The 21,754-nt window shown below is 45.2% G+C and overlaps 1 protein-coding gene across 2 annotated transcripts in view; it reads left to right on the top strand.

Moving 5' to 3' along the window:
- The window catches only part of kcnq5a (potassium voltage-gated channel, KQT-like subfamily, member 5a), a 157,832-nt gene that overhangs the window by 124,051 nt on the left and 12,027 nt on the right, over positions 1–21,754 (top strand). Inside the window, exons 4-11 of one of the 2 annotated variants that reach the window (XM_041866900.2) lie at positions 985–1,160; positions 1,413–1,538; positions 3,943–4,053; positions 4,295–4,390; positions 8,028–8,122; positions 9,326–9,352; positions 12,813–13,051; positions 15,054–15,162. In XM_041866900.2, coding sequence (XP_041722834.2) covers positions 985–1,160; positions 1,413–1,538; positions 3,943–4,053; positions 4,295–4,390; positions 8,028–8,122; positions 9,326–9,352; positions 12,813–13,051; positions 15,054–15,162 — 979 coding nt within the window. The remainder of the gene's footprint in view (positions 1–984; positions 1,161–1,412; positions 1,539–3,942; positions 4,054–4,294; positions 4,391–8,027; positions 8,123–9,325; positions 9,353–12,812; positions 13,052–15,053; positions 15,163–21,754) is intronic. The other variant, XM_041866901.2, reaches the window with a different exon arrangement.

The following is a 21,754-nucleotide window of genomic DNA, read 5'->3' as shown; positions in this document are numbered from 1 at the left end:
GTCTAACTTTTGTTTTACTTCAATGAAAAGGCCTCCTTCACAATCAATAGTAGCCTAGACCAAGGCTCCTCTCACTCTCTCTCTCTCTCTCTTTCTCTCTCTCTCTCTCCTCAGAAGCAAGCGCATGTGAGGTGAGCAGCCGGAACCAGGTTTTAGCTGGACATAAGCGATGCGTTTTATTGAGTTGCAATTAGCTGACACAGATAACAAGCTCGAGCAGTTCTCATCACCTCACACATTAAATTAACAGAGGACGGGTCCAATTGGGTCCAGCCGGTAAATACATTTTCAATTGCACATACTCGAGACCCGTGCCAATTATATCAGACCCGAGACACGTGGCAATTATATCAGACCCGACCCAACTCGGAGACAAAACTAAAAATGTAGGACCCGCTCGGGTCCCGAGTCGGATCTCGGAATTTCCTGTCTGTTGGACCCGTGAAGACATCTACTTCAAGCCAGATCCTGCCACACCCACCAAAGTGAGCAAACGTAGGCTATCTCAAAGTCTGTTCAAGAACGATGAAGAACGTTTTGGGGAAATGTGTTGTTCGGTACAAGCTGTTACGCAACGTAGCAAACGTTCAATCAAACCCAAGAACATACTTTCTCACAGTCATTCTACAAACAAATTGCCAAACGTGGTTACTTTCTGAACTGTTAGAGTTAGACTAACAGTTTAAAGTAATACATAAATTATTGGTAGGCTATTTCAGTTGTGGTTGGGATATATTGAATTCACAGCTATTTCTTTTTTTTTTTATCATAGAAGGGTGTTGACCCCGGAACCCATTGACCCTGACCCCCCCAATTTGCAACACAAAGTTACACCCTTGTGTGATAGTATCACGTGTGTCATTCATACACACTGCAATACATTATCAGTAGCCTCTCATGGAAGTTTACAAGATCGTAAATACTGAAGAGTTGATTTTGTTTACTTTTCCCCATTCCCCTTTATCTGTCATTGTCTCTTTCCAGACATCATTGTACTCATAGCTTCCATTGCTGTGGTGTCAGCGGGTAGCCAAGGTAACATCTTTGCCACCTCAGCATTGAGGAGCCTTCGCTTCCTGCAGATCCTGCGAATGGTGCGCATGGACCGCAGAGGGGGCACCTGGAAACTACTGGGATCTGTAGTCTACGCGCACAGTAAGGTACGACCATGTTTGTAGTCCAATTCAGTGTGGACAACAGTCTGGCCTAGATAGTCCTATGCACTCTGTCCTTCTATAAAAATAGCAGGATGTGCTCCCCCTCTAGTGTCTGGTTCCTCTCAAGGTTTCTTAATAGTGATTCTTCACTGTCACCTCAACTTGATCTTTAGGGGTTTAGGACCTGGTTGACACAACAAATACAGTGAGGTTGGATGTATTCGTTTACACATGTAATACATTGATTTCCTATAGGAGTTGGTGACAGCTTGGTACATTGGGTTCCTGGTGCTCATCTTCTCTTCGTTCCTGGTCTACCTCGTGGAGAAGGAGTTCAACAAAGACTTTGCCACCTATGCCGATGCTCTGTGGTGGGGCACAGTGAGTCTACACACACACACACACACACACACACACACATACACACACACGCACACGCACACACACACACACATACACGCACACACATGCACACACACTGGCCCATGCATACACCACACAAACACACATGCACACTCCTCACATACACACACAAATTTGTAGTTTGATCAAGATGTTTCTACATAGCCCATACTGATATTCACAGGACTGAAGTTTAATCAGCAGATACAAGAAAACAACCTAACCAGCACATCTCTGAAAGAGAAAGAGTAGCTTTATTATCATTACTGGACTTGCTGACCAGTCTATAATATGACCTTAAGACAAAACATTTAAATAGCACATTATAGAAGGGTCCAGACACTTCTTTTTGCGATTTCACTTGTTTTTGAGAAACGTACCCCCAACCAGTGAATCCTTTCACCATCCTCGTTGTGCAGTATGGGGTCTCTGAAAAAACCTGAACAAAGGCTCCAAAAACACCCAAATACGTCCCTTTTGAAATGGAAAAGCTCTCAGTATAGTGATGCAGGTCTTTAGAGGTTGTACACATGAATTTGTGTAATTCTGAACTTTATCCTTAACATTGTATTCCATTTTGTTGTGACTTGAGAGATACCTGTCTGTCCGTTCTACAAGTTGCCAAAATAAATGAAACACTTGAGTAAGTGAGGGATACAAAGTATATTGAAAGCAGGTGCTTCCACACAGGAAGTTTCAGACACTTGTAGAATCTATGCCAATGAGCATTGAAGCTGTTCTGGTGGCTCAATGCCTTATTAAGACACTTTATGTTGGTGTTTCCTTTATTTTTGGCAGTTACCTGTAGTAGCAGGCTACACAGTGAATGGAACAGCTGGATATGGGAAACGGCTCGAGTCTCACGAAATGGAATAACGTTGCGGATAAAGTTCGGAGTGACATAATTTCATGTGAACAACAGACCTGCATCACTATACTGAGAGCGTTTCCGTTTCTAAAAGGACGTATTTGGTTGTTTTTCAAGCATTCGTTCATGTTTTCTCAGAGCCCCCGTACTGCACAACGAGGATGAGGAAATTAATTGCTGGTTGGGGTAAGTATCCCAAAAAAATCTGGACTCTTAACATAACATTTACATAAAAAATGCTAATTTGGTTGTAAAAAAGCTAACTTCTCCTTTAATGACATTGTGGCATAACAGAGCTACAAGGGCATGCTTGGCTGGTCTTCAAACACCTCCCTTTCCCTTTCCCAGGCATTACTTACCAGACCTTATACAATGTCGACACAAACAATGAATGCCCACTGCTTCAGACCGGCTAAAATTACCCAATCGATGAATGTAATTTCCAGTGTCTGGAAATTACATTGTTGGTGGGGGTGTAGTAGATCAGCTCTAATATTGCAGATAGATTTTAACTTCCATCAATGTAATTGTCTGCATCACTTCCAATCCCCCATATGTTTTTTTGTCTCGCAAATATATATATATATATATATATATATATATATATATATATATATATATGTATATACATATACATACATACATATATATACATATCCTTTTTTTATCCCTTTATTACTTTCCAACCCCACCACCCCTTCCCTAATTGGAGTAAACTCCTCTACCCTCAACCTCTACGATCATTTTCATGATGTCCATCCGGTTTGCTTGTCATATCTTTCTAACTGTGCTCTTTCACAAAAGCTCTCAACCTATAACCTATGTACTTATTATGGACACAGTATGCTTTACATTAGTTATCTTGTTGTTATTAGTTGTTGTTAGTTGTTATTAGTCCCATCCTTCAGCTCCATTCAACACCTCCCATCCATCTCTTAACACAATCCATATTGGATATATTTTTCAACTGTGATGTTTCACAAAAGTTCTGAACCCTTCTATTCTCATTGTTTCTACAGACTGTAAATTGAAAATAAACATTTTTGCTAAAATTATTATTATATTATTGATCGATTGACTATGACTTTTCATATCACCCAGTAGTGCTATCTGCAGGGTTAGCTCGAGGTAAATATTGCAATCCTTCAGCCATTCCTGGAGCTGTGACCAAAAACAAGCTACAGACTGGGCTATTAGATGTGCAAGGGGAGACAGGGACAGGGAGGGAAAGGGGTCACTGAAATACACAACACACAAAAGTGCAGTGTTATTCAATCTTGGTCCTGGAGGGCTCTATAAGGTGGATCTTTCTATTCAGGAAGTGAATTGACTGAATTGAAAATGGAATTTACCCAAATACTACAAAACGGCATTTGGGAAACACTGGCCTAGGGTAATGGTGGATAATTTAGTTTTTCTGTGCATCTGTCATTGTGGTCTGTGGGGCTGTGGGGGTTACAGTGTAACAATTGTATTGTGACCTCTGAACTCTGTGATGATGATGTGTGTGTCCAGATTACTCTGACGACCATCGGCTACGGAGACAAGACTCCTCAGACGTGGACGGGTCGTCTGATCTCAGCTGGCTTTGCTCTGATGGGGATCTCCTTCTTTGCCCTGCCTGCCGTGAGACACAGACAACCACACAGACACAGACACAGACACACACAGACACACACAGACACACACAGGAACACACACACACACAAACACACACACACACACAGTTTGAAGTGTCAAGACCCACAGATTCAGTCCATCGTGTGTGTGTGTGTGTGTGTGTGTGTGTGTGTGTGTGTGTGTGTGTGTGTGTGTGTGTGTGTGTGTGTGTGTGTGTGTGTGTGTGTGTGTGTGTGTGTGTGTACAGGGTATCCTGGGCTCAGGCTTTGCCCTGAAGGTACAGGAGCAGCACAGACAAAAACACTTTGAGAAGAGGAGGAACCCAGCAGCCAGCCTCATCCAGGTACACAACACACACTCACAAGTCTATCACCAGACATGCTATAACTGTTCCAGTGGAGGCTGGTGAGGGGAGGACGACTGATAATGATGGATGGAATGGAGTGAATGGAATGGTATCAAACACATGAAAAAACAGGTGTTTGATATGTTTGATACCATTCCATTAATTCCGTTCCAGCCATTACTATGATCCCGTCCTCCCCATTTAAAGTGCCACCTGTGACAGTAGCTGAGGTTAATGTGGTGCGGGAGTCAGGCGCAGGACACCGAAGCTTAGTCCAACAAAGTTTACTAGTGCAAACCAAAGCACAATACAAAGAACGGCCTCAACAATAAACAGAGGCGAGCGATTACGCAGACTGTGCGTAAAATAGTAAATAATAAACATAGATAAACAAGCAGCACTAACGGACAGGCGAAATAACAACACACAACCTAACCAACTAAAAACAGGCAACTTATAGGACACATAATCAGACACAAACGGACACAGGTGTAACATACAGACAAAAGCAATCAAACCAGGAAACATCTAACGGTGGCAGCTAGTACTCCGGGGACGGCGACCGCCGAAGCCTGCCCGAACAAGGAGGAGGAGCAGCCTCGGCAGATTCCGTGACAACCTGCCACCACTGAACTGTTCTGTGTGTGTGTGTGTGTGTGTGTGTGTGTGTGTGTGTGTGTGTGTGTGTGTGTGTGTGTGTGTGTGTGTGTGAAAGTGAACATGCCCGCGTGTGTTTGTATCAGAGTGTGTGTGTGTTTATATACAGTTGAAGTCGGAAGTTTACATACACCTTAACCAAATGCATTTAAACTCAGTTTTTCACAATTCCTGACATTTAATCCTAGTAAAAATTCCCTGTCTTAGGTCAGTTAGGATCACCACTTTATTTTACGAATGTGAAATGTCAGAATAATAGTAGAGAGAATGATTTATTTCAGCTTTTATTTACTTCATCACATTCCTAGTGGGTCAGAAGTTTACATACACTCAATTAGTATTTGGAATCATTGCCTTTAAATTGTTTAACTTGGGTCAAACGTTTCAGGTAGCCATCCACAAGCTTCCCACAATAAGTTGGGTGAATTCTGGCCCATTCCTCCTGACAGAACTGGCGTAACTGAGTCAGGTTTGTAGGCCTCCTTCCTCGCACACGCTTTTTCAGTTCTGCCCACAAATGTTCTATAGGATTGAGGTCAGGGCTTTGTGATGGCCACTCCAATACCTTGACTTTGTTGTCCTTAAGTCATTTTGCCACAACTTTGCAAGTATGCTTGTAGTCATTGTTCATTTGGAAGACCCATTTGCGACCAAGCTTTAACTTTCTGACTGATGTCTTGAGATGTTGCTTCAATATATCCACATAATTTTCCTTCCTCATGATGCTATCAATTTTGTGAAATGCACCAGTCCCTCCTGCAGCAAAGCACCCCCACAGCATGATGCTGCCACCCCCATGCTTCACGGTTGGGATGGTGTTCTTCGGCTTGCAAGTACCCCCTTTTTCCTCCAAACATAACGATGGTCATTATGGCCAAACAGTTCTATTTTTGTTTCATCAGACCAGAGGACATTTCTCCAAAAAGTACGATCTTTGTCCCCATGTGCAGTTGCAAACCGTAGTCTGGGTTTTTTATGGCGGTTTTGGAGCAGTGGCTTCTTCCTTGCTGAGCGGCCTTTCAGGTTATGTTGATATCGGACTCGTTTTACTGTGGATATAGATACTTTGTACCTGTTTTCTTCAGCATCTTCACAAGGTCCTTTGCTGTTGTTCTGGGATTGATTTGCACTTTTCGCACCAAAGTACATTCATCTCTAGCAGACAGAACGCGTCTCCTTCCTGAGCGGTATGACGGCTGCGTGGTCCCACAGTGTTTATACTTGCGTACTATTGTTTGTACAGATGAACGTATGTAAACTTCTGACCCACTGGAATTGTGATACAGTGAATTATAAGTGAAATAATCTGTCTGTAAACAATTGTTGGAAAAATTACTTGTGTCATGCACAAAGTAGATGTCCTAACCGACTTGCCAAACTATAGTTTGTTAACAAGAAATGTGTGGAGTGGTTGTAAAACAAGTTTTAATGACTCCAACCTAAGTGTATGTAAACTACAGACTTCAACTGTATGTGTATGTGTGTTTGTGTGGAAACATGCACGTGTGTGTACAGTATGTTTGTGTGTTCGTGCGTGTGTTTGTGTGCGCACGCAAGTGTGTGTGTGTAGTCGATACCTAACTCTTTGTCCTCTCTCAGGTCCAAAGGAAATACAGAGGTGATATTTATGAGCTGTTTCCACTAGAGTCCAGTGTGGATTTACATCTACGCCATAGCTCATCCTATCAGACAAGACCTGGACTATTACAATACACCATCAACTCAACATACACAATGAACTCAAATACCAACACAAAACACACACAGATCTTGTTTTTCTAGAGATTCTAACATCAAGCAGAAAAAAACGATTTGGCTACTTGTTTGATTCATGCATTCAATTTAGCTCCCTTTTTCCACCGCTTTCAGGCCTGCAAACAGGCAACTCCATTTGCTCTATTCATCCTGTCTGTATAGTATGGCTGAGTTGATAAGGAACTCAACACTTCTTCGTCTGACTAGATATTTTCTCTCGACAGATGGACTTACATCTGCAGTCGGCAGGAATGTTTTATCTCTGTTGTTTGTTACCGCTGGGTCTACAAAACATTAGGAACACCTTTCCCCCTTTTGCCCTCAAAACAGCCTCAATTCGTCAGAGCATGGACCAAAGTGTTGAAAGCGTTCCACGGAGATGCTGGCCCATGTTAACTCCAATGCTTCCCACAGTTGTCAAGTTTGCTGGATGTCCTTTGGATGGTGGACCATTCTCGATACACACAGGAAACAGTTGAGCGTGAAAAACCCAGCAGCGTTGCAGACTGGTGCGTTCAAAGGCACTTAAATATTTTGTATTGCCCATTCCCCCTCTGAATGGCACACATACACATTCCACGTCTCAATTGTCTCAAGGCTTAAAAATCCTTATTTAACCTGTCTCCTCCCGTTCATCTACACTGATTGAAGTTAGATTTAACAAGTGACATCAATAAGGGATCATAGCTTTCACCTGGATTCACCTGGTCAGTCTGTCATGAAAAGAGCGGGTGTTCTTAATGTTTTGTACACTCAGTGTATGTCTGTCTGTGTATGTGTTGTGCACCTCTATCTATGTGTGTATGATTACGTGTACCCTATCTCCTCACCATGTTGCCATTGCTCCCGTCTATGTGTGTCTCTCTGTGCGTGTCACCTCGTACCCAAGGCTGCTTGGCGTCTCTACTCCACCGACGGTGCCCGTACCTACCTCAGTGCCACGTGGCAGCACTACCAGGGCGCCCACTCTCCCTTCAGGCATGTATCCCCCCTCCCCCTGCCCCATGATGCCTTGACACCACCGGTTTTACTAATCACTCTCTTTTTGTTTTATTTCTCTTTCTTTTTTCTTTATTTCTTAACCCCCATCCCCCTTCCTCCCTCCTCCGTTCCCTCTGGCCTTGTTTTATATTTTATTTTGTATTATCCCCCCGTTCTCCCACCCCCCTCTCTCTGTCTCTCTCTTTGTTTTTCTTTTGTTTTTTGTTGACTCTGCATGTAGTGTGTCTGGCGTAGTTATGCTGCAGATGAGAACTCGGTTTCCATAGCTACCTGGAAGCCTCATTTGAAGGCGCTGCATACCTGCAGTCCTGCAAAGTAGGTAACAACTCAAGTATGGCTGCTGCTCTGCTCTGCTCTCTTCCTATTTAGTCTCTGTTTTCCTCTAGCTTCTTTCACAATTTCCTGCTCTGCTTTTTTTAGTGGTTGGTCTCTTGTGGATCTTGCTCCCTACTTGAGTTTAATCAGCTCGTCAACTCCTTTTGACATTCCTTTCTATACTTATTTTGCTGTTATTATAATTGAATACTTGTATGGTTACAGTAATTTCATATGGACTTTAAGGCTCACAGTCATCAAATATTCCAATATTTCCAGGCGCCCACACACAAAGAACCAACTTACAAATACTTTTCTTTCACTAATTCATTTAAACATGGAAAGTAAAACAGAGTGTACAAACATTAACATTTTCCAACTTATGTTGTCCAGAAATGACACCATGTTTTCTCTGAAGACTTTAGGGTGTGTTTAAGGGCACATGAGAGGATCCTGGAAATATTCGCTGGACGACCTGCTTTATCGCTCGCTCACTCTCTCCCTCTCACGCAAACATACACACACATACTCTATAGGTCTACACAGTGTGGGCACAAACACAGACATCTGCTTTTTCAATCACAAATACACACACACACACACACACCCGACTGGGCACAGAAAATAGTTCCATGTCTAGTTTTGAATTACATTACAACGTGAAATAAACAGAAAATATCCCCATGTCATTGGATTTGGGTTAAAAGTTGGATGAAAAAAAGAAGAAATTCCATTGATTACTTTTTCTAAATCCAATCAGTTTTCCACATTAATTCAATGTCATCACATGTCATTTTTTGGTTGAAATGATGTGGAAACAACATTGATTCAACCAGTCTTTTGCCCAGGGACACACACCTTTCTATCTTCTATCTCTATCTGCCAGTGCTTTCCTAGCCCAGTTGTGTCGCACAGCCATTGTTTGCATGTGTGCCTGCTGCAATGTTCTGTAAACTAGCTGACAAAATTAGTCTTGCACAAGGCTTTGACTGTAGTGGTTTGTGTTCTTCATGCCTGACGGTTTGTCTTCTGACATCATGTCTCGCATGCAATACACACAGGGAGGATGTTACAGTATGAAGCTGGCTGACCTCTTCATCTCTCTGCCCCTGTGTGTGGTGTAGGGAGACCCTGTAGACTCTGTCATTAACGACTGGTATCTCTTCCCTTGTCTCTCTCCTCTCTTCTCACTAACACCTAAAGGAAAGAACAGGGTGAGACGATTAGCAGGTTTGTAGCTCTCGCCTCTACACACATCACGCAATGATTCATTCAAAGACATTCACTTTAAAAAGAAGACCTATGCTGGTTGATAAATGTGTTGATACTGAACCCTCGTTTTCAAATTGTTTTGAAAGTCACTGTTTGGCCAGAGCTTGCACACACCTGGTGTCCCAGGTCAGAATCAGTCCCTGGTTAGAGGGGAAGAATGAAAATCAGCAGTGCTATGGACGTCTCTGTCCTGGTTTGAGAAAGGGCTCTCTAGTGTATCAGTCTCTGTCTCTCAGAGCACCATGGTCTCTCTTGGCTCCTGGCTCTCCAAGCCACCATGAGCGTTGTACCGCTTTTCTGTCTCTGCCGTGTTTGAGAGAGTATCTGAGTGTGTTTCTATGCTTACTGTGTGTGTGTCTGTGTGTGAGAGAGAGGTTTGTGTGTGTATTTCTACACTGTCTATGGGTTTGAGTGTGTGTGTGTGTGTGTTTCTACGATATGTGTGTGTTATGTGCAAACCAGCGTCTGTACCATGTCTGCACCATGACGCGCGTTTTCCATTCCAAGGGTATTTATTTAACTTGTCAAACACCAGTCTCGGTCGGCAGGCCGAGAGACAAGGAGAGGAGGAGGGAGAGACAGAGAGATTTGTGACTTTAAGTATGATTTTAGGTTATTGTTTTTACAGGACAGTGCTCCTTTGGAAACGGTGGATTCCTCATGTCATGCCAGTGCAGCTAAATTTGGACTTTATGTTGAGAGACATATGCACAGCACATGCGCAGGCACACACACACACACACACACACACACACACACACACACACACACACACACACACACACACACACACACACACACACACACACACACACACACACACAACCAAACTGTCATTCCCTGTTAATCCTCCAAGCCATTGGAAGTCATGTGGTTTTGTATGCTTTCGTTGGCTTCTCAAATAACTTGTGTTGTGGTTTAGTCAATTAGACGAGAGCTTTTGAAATCATAATTATAGCCCAGGTTTTCATACGTTCAAATGTATACTATACAATTAGCTGTATAATAGGATTTTTCCTAAGCGTTGCTCACATCAACAGTTAAGAACTTAGGTAATGTTATAATTGCTCTACAGTAGCAAATGACTCTGGTAAAACAGACTGTGTGTGTGTGGGTTGTTGAGTGGATGGGTGGGTGGATGGATGGGTGGGAGGGTGTGTGTGTGTGTGTGGGGGGGTGGGTGGGTAGGTGGGTGGGAGGGAGGGTGTGTGTATGTGTGGGTTGTTGAGTGGGTGGGTGAGAAGGTGTTTGTGTGGGTGGGTGGGTGGATGTGTGGGAGGGTGTGTGTGTGTGTGTGTGTGTGTGTGTGTGTGTGTGTGTGTGTGTGTGTGTGTGTGTGTGTGTGTGTTGTGGGAGTGGGTGGGTGGGGTGGGTGGGTGGTGTGTGGGAGGGTGTGTGTGTGGGTGGGTGGGTGGGTGGGTGGGTGGGAGGGAGGGTGTGTGTGTATGTGTGGGTTGTTGAGTGGGTGGGTGAGAAGGTGTTTGTGTGTGGGGGTTGTTGAGTGGGTGGGTGGGAGGGTGTTTGTGTAATGTGTGTGGGTTGTTGAGTGGGAGGGAATGTGTGTGTGAGAGTATGAGGCTGGGGGTGTGTCTGCTTATTCTGCTCCTTTCACAACTTCTGACTATCTAGAATGTAAGGACACAACCACCATAAATCACTCTCATGGTTTGTATTGCAACTCCTACAGCTAAAGGTGTGTGACCTACTGTATATAATCAGACCACAGAATACAGTATAATCGCCAGTTTATACTTCTGACAGTATTATAATAATAATAATAATATGCCATTTAGCAGACGCTTTTATCCAAAGCTTGACCGTACAGATGCCTCTCATCCCTCCCTTCCCCACTCCTTGGTGTGTTAACCCCTTCCTCCTCTATCTGTCTTCCTCCCTACCTCCCTAGTAAGGGTCATAGTAATAGGAGGCGCTTCAGAAGGTATTACGCACAGAATTTAGGAAGTAACCACTACCCAGCATCCTCTCCTCCCTGGTCACATGATCTCTGGGAATGCTGACTTACTGCCAGGTGCATGGAGGATGATGAAAGAACCCCCAAACTGCCACCTACCCCCTCCCCATGAAATAATTGTATTTGCCCTTTGCTTGTCTAGTGGGACTGCTGCCTGTTACCTGTTGCCTGTTGGTTTTGACCCCAACTCCTTTGGACCCCCTTATCAGACACAACCCCTAACTAACTGTATCCCAGTCCCCCTGTGTAGCGGAAGTAGTTCTGTGTGTAGAAATCAGAACTCTTAACAGTCTTTCATCGCCATAAAATCTACCGTCCATCTCGATCTACATTGGTCTGCTGAGGTCCTTTGGCTTGGCTGCATGGTACCACTGCATGTGCTCATCAGAAATGGTCACCATCACCCTGACTGACCTTTGACCCCACTCATCCCACACTGCATTGACGCATCTTCATTTACCTAGGCTTTGGCAAGGTCCCTGTTATCGTTAAAAACATCCTAATGGTTGGTCCACAGCATTGCATGCTTCTCCGGTTGCCATGGCAGGGGTTAGGGTGTGTCTCAGGTAGAGGCTGTCTGCATCACCCACCCATCTATAAAGCTACAGTATGTCTAAGCACAGGCCCACTGGCACAATACAGGTCTAAGTGTCCTAGAGATACTGAGATCCTAGCCTACAGCATAAGTAGGAAGAGTGCTTATATGCATCAGTATGAATTGTAGGTCTTCCCTGGTTATTGTCTTTGTCTTGGAACAGTGGTCAGTGTCATACTACTGCCTTTGATCTCTAAAACAGTAGTTCCCAAGAGCTAGAGGTCCTGGAGAGCTACAAGGTGTTTACCCTCTTAGAACCATTTTTTTATTTGTTTGTCCCCATAGGAGACTCCTTTTTGGTTCCAGGTAGAGAAGAACCCTGTATGGTTCTAGGGAGCAACTTCTCTTGAAAGAGTGTAGGCTTTTGTTTCTGCCCAGCTGATTCAGCTCCTTTAGTGCTGGGCTGGAGCTAGCCGATTAAACTCAACTCCACGATTTACGATGGAGTTGAGCGGCGACTAGTGTTGGCTCCTACGTCAGACATTTTTAAATAAAAAAACAGCTGATTTCAACACCCAAAGAGTAGTCCGCAATTACACAACATTGTTCGTAAATCGTGGAGTTTAGTCGGCTAGGCTGGAGCAAAAGCCTGCACACCCTATAGCTCCTCAGGACCACGCTTAGGGACCACTGTCTTAGAGAGTAGATGGGGTACTCTGAGTGTGTTGTGGATGAGGTACGCATGTTTGTAATGTTTGGGTTTGAGGAAAGGACAGTACACTGCACTATGACTACACTCTGTCTGCACACATTTGTCTCTCTCAGGGGGAATGCATAATAAGAGGCTTTTGCTCTCTCTCTCTCTCTCGCTCTCTCCCTCTTCCTCTCTGTCTTTCTGTCTCTCTCTTTAGTACTAAGTTGAGCTTTAAGGAGCGGGTACGGATGGCAAGCCCTCGCGGCCAGAGCATGAAGAGCCGCCAGACGTCCATCAACAACGACCGGCGCTGTTCCCCGGGCAACGATGTGGCAGCAGCTGCTGAGAAGCGCAGCAGCCCTGCCAAGGTACAGAAGAGCTGGAGCTTCAACGACCGCACCCGCTTTAGACCCTCCCTACGCCTCAAAAGCCAATCACGCACCGCGCCCTCCGAGGGTGAGTGGAGAGGATGTGTGCCTTTGTGTGTGTGCGTGTGGGGGGGTTTATGTCAATGTGTGTGTATGTGTGTGTGTGTGTGCGTATATATACGGTATGTGCTTTTTAAGAAGTCCACAAGGGTAGATTAATGAGTCAAGACTTACATTCCACAGAAGTTGCAATATCCTCCAACATGACATATGGAAGTCCAGTCCACTGCCTATATACACTGAGTACACCAAACATTAGGAACACCCTCCTAATATTGAGTTGCACCCCCCACTTTTGCTCTCAGAACAGCCTCAATTCGTCAGGGCATGAACTCTACAAGGTGCCGAAAGTGTGCTGGCCAATGTTGACTCCAATGCTTCCCACAGTTGTGTCGAAAGTGTGCTGGCTCATGTTGACTCCAATGCTTCCCACAGTTGTGTCATGTTGGCTGGTTGTCCTTTGGATGGTGGACCATTCTTGATACACACAGGAAACTGTTGAGCGTGAAAAACCTAGCAGCGTTGCAATTCTTGACACAAACCGGTGTGCCTGGCACCTACTACCATACCCCGTTCAAAGGCGCTTAAATATTTTGTCTTACCCATTCACCTTCTGAATGGCACATATACACAATCCATGTTTCAATTGTCTCAAGGCTTAAAAATCCTTCTTTAACCTGTCTCCTCCCGTTCATCTACACTGATTGAAGTTAGATTTAACAAGTGACTTCAATAAGGGATCATAGCTTTCACCTGGATTCACCTGGTCAGTCTGTCATGAAAAGAGCGGGTGTTCTTAATGTTTTGTACACTCAGTGTATGTCTGTCTGTGTATGTGTTGTGCACCTCTATCTATGTGTGTATGATTACGTTTACCCTATCTCCTCACCATGTTGCCATTGCTCCCGTCTATGTGTGTCTGTCTGCGCGTGTCACCTCGTACCCCAGGCTGCTTGGCGTCTCTACTCCACCGACGTTGCCAGTACCTATTTGGCCCCCCCAAGTTTTCTGAGCAAAAAATAATAATATCACTTTTTTCATTGTTGGACATAAAAGACTGTAAAACACCAGGAAATCAGCTCCAAGTGATTTTAATTGAAGAAATCTGTTCCCAAGTATTCCCACGCATAATAAACACATAATTGTATACAAATGTAAGCAAGGTTTGAAATGATTACGTTTTAGTCAAACATATCTTTTATGTTCCAGCCCCCCGACCATTTAAGTGGATTTAACAAGTGACATCAAAAAGGGATCATAGCGGGCCTCCCGAGTGGCACTCGACCTTGGCCTCTCCCGAGTTCGTAGGGGAGTTGCAGCAATGGGACAAGACTGTAACTACCAATTAGATATCACGAAATTGTGGAGAAAAAGGGGTAAAAGTTTTTAAAAATATATTTAAAAAAAGGGATCATAGCTTTCACCTGGATTCACTTGGTCAGTCTATGTCATGGGAAGAGCATGTGTTCTTAATGTTTTGTATACTCAGTGTATAAACCTCTACTGTAACAGAGAATTCAAGCTGTATGTAACCTTCTAGTAGAGGAGGGAAGTGCTTGACTGAGCAGTTCCCTGTTTCTGTCACCCGGACTCTCCCCTGTATATCTGTGCTCTTTATCTGTGCTCTTCAGGACACCTATCCTATTAAAAATAAATCCGACCTGAGAAACTCTGACTACTCTCATATTATTGGCTTCACCCATCACGCATACAGCTGAGTTGGCAATTCTTGACCATTCCTAGAGATCCAATTTTCATTTGAGGAAAAAATGGAAAGTTACCAACTTATTTTGAAATATTATATTGTGGAGTTTCAGCTTGGAGCTGAAGTCTTTAAGGAAGGATAATGTATTTGGACACCTTTAATTTAGCACCTAAAGTGGGTTGAGAATGTATTCTCTTTTGTAATTATGACCTGGGGAAGAGATGCAATGGTGAGGGATTTAAAGAGCCAATTGGAAGGTGACTAGTGGGCCATGGCAGTATGAGAGACAAGTTAAATTGACACAACCCCTCTTTCTGTCTCTCAGTGGACACAGGAATGGGGAATGATGACACGTTCGACGACAGGGGCTGCCAATGTGATGTCACCATGGAGGACATATCAGCTCCACAGAAGGCTGTCATCAGAGCCGTCAGGTGAGTGCTTATCATAGACTGTTCTCTCTGCTACCACGGCAAGCAATACCGATGCACCAATTCTGGAAACAACAGAACCCTGAACAGCTTCTACCCCCAAGCCATAACACTGCTAAATAGTTAGTTAAATAGTTAACCAAATAGCTATCTGCATTGACCCTTTTTGCACCAACTTTTTTGACTGATCACATACGCTGTTGCTACTGTTTACTATCTGTCACTTTATTCCTAGTTACAGTATATGTACATATCTACCTCAATTACCTCGTACCCCTTCCACATCGACTCTGTACTGGTACCCCTTGTATATAGCAGTGGAGGCTGCTGAGGGGAGGAATGCTCATTATAATGGCTGGAACGGAGCGAATGGAATGGCATTTTACTTTTCTATCATTCCTCTGTTTTCTTTCTCTCTGCATTGTTGGTAAGGGCCCGTAAGCAAGCATTTCCCTGTTAGTCCACACCTGTTGTTTAGGAAACATGTGATGAATAGAAACGGATTTGATTCATCTATATCTCTATATAGATCTCTATGTAGACTTGTGTTTTCTTACACAATCCTTTGTAAAACATTATTTATATTTTGTACAGGACATGACTATTGTAAACAGTGTACATAGCCAATGCATACGCTACAACAATCTTAAACATAGACATATACTGTAAGAAGATATATCTGAACCTTCCAGGTTCTTAGATACAGAAGGTTCTTAGATACAGATCCAGAGCATGTTGTTCTAGCCCAATCATTCACATACTCTCACAGGCCAAGACCTGTGGATACTACAGTACTGTGGTTGTCTGCCTGACCAGGGAGGTGTTTTCGCTGTCAGTCTCTCTGTCAGTCCATAGCCTACTGCTGTGAGGCTCTGTGGTGCTTTAGGGGATTATGTTTACCCAGTGAGAGGTCAGGGAGTACAGTTTGGGGGGCTGTGTTTTTTGTTACAGCTTTCCCATTACTCACTCTCGCACCGGCAACGTGTCTCTGTTTACTCATGTGGCCACCCTAATGGTACTGTGTCATCCTATCCTCCCCCCTCTCCCTCACTCACCCCCTCTCACTCTCTTTTTTTACTAACTCTTCTCTCTCTCTCTCCCTCCCTCCCTCCCACTCTCCATTTTCCTTCACCTGCCCCTATCCCTCACCTCTCTCTGACGGTCGAAATATGTCCTATTTTGATTGGCTGCCAACACCCCAATTCCCAACCCCAGGTTGTTGCTCCAGAGGACCCCCTCTCCCCTGGCCCAGCCTGCCCGCTCAGCAGGCCCCCTCAATGGGCAACGGGAGGGGAGAAATGCCCCTGGCTTTCCCAGGGTGTCGGGTTGACACCCTCTCTGTCAGAACTATTATTGCAGCAGCTCATCTGTCATGATGGTTTCCATTTATACAGTGAGGATAATGAGTAACTGGAGCCATTCTGGAGCCATTAGGGGGTCAGAATGAACCAACTGTAGATCCACTTACCTGCATCAATATTATTTACCCAGCAGTAGTTGTACTTGTACAGTACATTAAGGTTGAGGGATAATACAATTCTAGCGTGGTTTGGTTTCAAAATAGCTCAGTCAGGTTTTGTTGATATGACATGTGCTAAGGTTTCATAATGTTCTTGTGAAAATATCTGAGTAATGTTTTTTTTATCGATGCTCAGAAACAAAAGGTAAAGGTAAACCAAAATAAATATCTGTTTATATCGTTCCTTTCTGTTCCTCTTTAAACCTCTGAAATCATAGTTTTTTTTACATTTAGCTCAACATTAAATTACTTCACAAATGATGCAGTGCGGAAAGAGCAGCTTGCTATGGAGCAGGCAAGCTGTAGCTCAGTGAGTTGTTTACATGCGTGATAGAAAGACAAGTGTAGGGCACGAGATGCAACTAGAGGGTGGAGGAGGAGGCTTGGCTTGAAGCGCTGGGAATCTTGTGATGACATGCATTATCTGAATTAGGCCCACAGAATTATACCTACGGAGGAGCGGCTTCTATGGAGGAACTTTGAATGTCTTTGAACTTCAGAGTTGGCTTAACATTGGACCAGAGAAGCTAGCTAGCTAACAAGCTTGTGTGTGCGGAGCGTCACCAGAATGAATAACACGTCTTACCTTTCTGTAGTTAATAATCCAATGTGAAATGTGATCACTATAGTATCCCTAACTAGCATTGAAAAAGTGAATCCATTCTTCTCTAATAACAAATCTCTCTCCCAAGCTAGCAGAAGTTTCTGATTGACAGAGGGAGGGCTTTGCATTGGTGCTTTGTTGTGTTTTTTTTGTGGGACTGGGAAATGCCCGGAAAGTAAAATAATGTTATTAACCGGTTCCCATGCTTTTAAATTAACGGTTCTGTTCCGGAACAGTATAGATCACTTTTGTTCTCGGTTCTGATTCTGTTCCTTTAAAATCTTTATTATTTTCTGGTTTTCGGTTCTGTTCCCTGAACCAGTTCCAACCCGTGGTGAAAAAGTTTTTGAACAAATTAGAATGGAACTAAAAAGGAGAAGAACCATCGAAACAAAATGAGGAGGAGGTGAACAATGGAAAGTTCTTGACTTTTGATTTTGTTTATATATATATATATATATATATATATATATATACAGTACCAGTCAAAAGTTTGGACACACCTACTCATTCAAGGGTTTTTCTTTATTTTTACTATTTTCTACATTGTATAATAATAGTGAAAACATCAAAACTATGAAATAATGGAATAATGTAGTAAACAAAAAAGTGTTAAACAAATCAGATTCTTCAAATAGCCACCCGTTGCCTTGATGACAGCTTTGCACACTCTTGGCATTCTCTCAACCAGCTTCACCAGGTAATGCTTTTCCAACAGTTTTGAAGGAGTTCCCATATATGCTGAGCACTTGTTGGCTGCTTTTCCTTCACTCTGCCGTCAGGCTCATCCCATACCATCTCAATTGGGTTGAGGTCGGGTAATTGTGGAGGCCAGGTCATCTGATGCAGCACTCCATCACTCTCCTTATTGGTCAAATAGCCCTTACACAGCCTGGAGGTGTGTTGGGTCATTGTCCTGTTGAAAAACAAATGATAGTCCCAGATGGGATGCCGTATCGCTGCAGAATGCTGTGGTTGCCATGCTGGTTAAGTGTGCCTTGAATTCTAAATAAATCACTGACAGTGTCACCAGCAAAGCATCCCCACACCATTACACCTCCTCCTCCTCCATGCTTCACGGTGGGAACCACACATGCAGAGATCATCCGTTCACCTGCGTCTCACAAAGACACGGAGGTTGGAACCAAACATCTCAAATTAGGACTCATCAGACCAAAGGACAGATTTCCACTGGTCCAATGTCCATTGCTCATGTTTCTTGGCCCAAGCAAGTCTCTTCTTCTTATTGGTGTCCTTTAGTAGTGGTTTCTTTGCAGCAATTGTACCATGAAGGCCTGATTCACACAGTCTCCTCTGAACAGTTGATGTTGAGAAGTGTCTGTTACTTGAACTCTGTGAAGCATTTATTTGGGCTGCAATCTGAGGTGCAGTTAACCCTAATGAACTTATCCTCTGCAGCAGAGGTAACTCTGTGTCATGACTTCCTCCGAAGCTGCCTCTTCTCCTGGTTCGGGCAGGCTTTGGCGTTCGTCGTCACCGGCCTTTTAGCCACTGCCGCTCCTCATCTCATCATTCCATTTGTTTTGTCTTGTTTATTACACACACCTGGTTCATACCCCCTCATCAGTACCTGTATAAGTGTTCCCTCTGCCCCCTTGTCTTTGTGTGTGATTGTTTATTGTGGAGAGTAGTGAAGCTCTGTGGAGGACAGCATTCAGCACAACCATGGGCCACTACGAATACCTGGTGATGCCTTACGGTTTGATGAATGCTCCATCCGTCTTCCAGTCCTTTGTGAACAAGGTGTTTCGGAACATGCTTGGTCGCGGTGTAGTGGTCTACATCGATGACGTTCTGGTGTATTCCACTACGCGCGCCGAGCATGTGTCCCTGGTTCGCAAAGTGCTGGCCCGACTGTTGGAACATGACCTTTAAGGCAGAAAAGTGTCTGTTTTTCCAACAGTCCGTCTCCTTCCTCGGATACCGCATTACCACCTCAGGTGTGGAGATGGAGGGAGATCGCATTTCAGCCGTGCGTAATTGGCCGACTCCAAACACGGTAAAGGAGGTGCAGCGCTTTATTGACTTTGCCAACTACTATCGGAGGTTTATCCGGGGCTTTGGCAAGGTTTCAGCTCCCATCACATCTCTGTTGAAGGGTGGGCCGTCCCGGCTCCGCTGGTCTGCTGAGGCTGACAGGGCCTTCAGTAACCTCACATCTGCGCAGCGAGGAGGCTGAACCCTCGCCAGGCCAGGTGGGCCCTATTCTTCACCCGGTTTGATTTTACACTATCTTACATCCAGGGTACGAAGAACGTGAAGGCAGACACACTGTCATGGCTGTACGACACAGAGGAGAGGTCCATAGACAACACCCCCATACTCCCGGCCTCCTGCATTGTGGCGCCGGTAGTATGGGCGATGGACGCGGACATAGAGCTGACGTTACGCACAGAGCCATCTCCACCCCAGTGTCCAGCTGGGCTGCAGTACATGCCTGCTCTTGTCCGTGACCGTCTGATCTATTTGGAGCACACGTCCCCCTCCTCTGGTCACCCAGGTATCGGTCATACAGTGCGCTGCCTGACCGGAAAGTACTGGTGGCCTACCTTGGCTAAGGACGGGAGGGTGTATGTCTCCTCCTGCTCGGTGTGCGCCCAGAGAAAGGCACCTAGGCACCTCCCAGCGGGTAAGTTACAGCCCTTACCAGTTCCACAAAGGCCATGGTCCCACTTGAGTATTGATTTCCTTACTGATCTTCCCCTCTCTCAAGGTAACACCACCATCCTGGTCATTGTGGACCGCTTTTCCAAAGCCTGCCGCCTCCTTCCTCTGCCCGGTCTCCCCACGGCCCTGCAGACTGTGGAGGCCCTGTTCACACATGTCTTCCAGCACTAAGGGGTGCCAGAGGACATAGTGGTAGCTTAGTGGGTAAGAGCGTTGTGCCAGTAACCGAAAGGTCGCTGGTTCTAATCCCCGAGCCGACTAGGTGAAAAATCTGTCGATGTGCCCTTGAGCAAGGCACTTAACCCTAATTGCTCCTGTAAGTCGCTCTGGATAAGAGCGTCTGCTAAATGACTAAAATGTAAATGTAAAAATGTATAGTGTCTGACCGGGGTCCCCAGTTCACATCCAGGGTCTGGAAGGCGTTCATGTAATGTCTGGGGGTCTCGGTCAGCCTGACCTCTGGTTTTCACCCCGAGTCTAATGGGCAGGTGGAACGGGTGAATCAGGATGTGGGTAGGTTTCTGCGGTCCTACTGCCATGACCGGCCGGGGGAGTGGTCGGTGTTCTTGCCATAGGCTGAATATGCCCAGAACTCTCTCCGTCACTCCTCCACTAACCTAAAACCATTTCAATGTGTTTTAGGTTATCAGCCGGTTCTGGTACCGTGGCATCAGAGCCATCAGAGAGTGGATGACTGGTTTCGGCGCGCAGAGGAGACGTGGAACGCTGTTCACGTCCACCTCCAACGCACCGTGCATTGCCAGAAGGCCAATGCTGACCGCCACCGCAGTGAGGCCCCGGTCTTTGTACCAGGTGATCAGGTCTGGCTCTCAACCCGGAATCTGCTCCTCCGCCTGCCCTGCAGGAAGCTGAGCCCACGGTTTGTGGGGCCGTTCAAAGTCCTGAGGAAAATAAACGAGGTTACCTATAGGTTATTACTCCCGCCAGATTATCGTTTTAACCCCTCGTTCCATGTGTCTCTCCTCAGGCCGGTGGTGGCTGGTCCACTCCAGGAGTCTGAGGTGCGGGAGGTCCCTCCGCCCTCTCTAGACATCGAGGGGACCCCGGCGTACTCCGTCCGTTCCATCCTGGATTCGAGGCGTCGGGTGGGGGGCTTTCAGTACCTCGTGGAGTGGGAGGGGTACGGTCCGGAGGAGCGGTGCTGGGTCCCGGTGAGGGATATCCTCGATCGCTCCCTGTTGCGGGATTTCCACCGTCGCAATCCGGCTCGCCCTGCTCCACGTCCTCCTGGCCGTCCCCGAGGCATGTGTCGGCGCGCTGCTGGAGCTGCGCGTCAAGGTGGGGGTACTGTCACGACTTCCTCCAAAGCTGCCTCCTCTCCTGGTTCGGCAGGCTTCGACATTCGTCGTCACCGGCCTTCTAGCCACTGTCGCTCCTCATCTCATCATTCCATTTGTTTTGTCTTGTTTATTACACACACCTGGTTCATATCCCCTCATCAGTACCTGCATAAGTGTTCCCTCTGCCCCCTTGTCTTTGTGTGTGATTGTTTATTGTGGAGAGTAGTGAAGCTCTGTGGAGCTCCTTGTATTTTGTATCACCGGGATTTTCCTGTGTGCCTTGTATTTTCCAGTGTGCCTGTTTTGCGCACTGGAGTGTTTTGACATGTTCCTGCGTAACTCTGTGGTTGCGGAATAAAGCCTGTTATTCTGTGATTTACCCTCCTGCGCCTGACCTCATCACACTCTGGGTCTTCCTTTTCTGTGGTGGTCCTCATGAGAGCCAGTTTCATAATAGCGCTTGATGGTTTTGCGACTGCACTT

Source organism: Coregonus clupeaformis, chromosome 37 (assembly GCF_020615455.1).
Source record: "Coregonus clupeaformis isolate EN_2021a chromosome 37, ASM2061545v1, whole genome shotgun sequence".
Taxonomy (NCBI): domain Eukaryota; kingdom Metazoa; phylum Chordata; class Actinopteri; order Salmoniformes; family Salmonidae; genus Coregonus; species Coregonus clupeaformis.
This window is presented reverse-complemented; position numbering and strand designations above follow the sequence as displayed.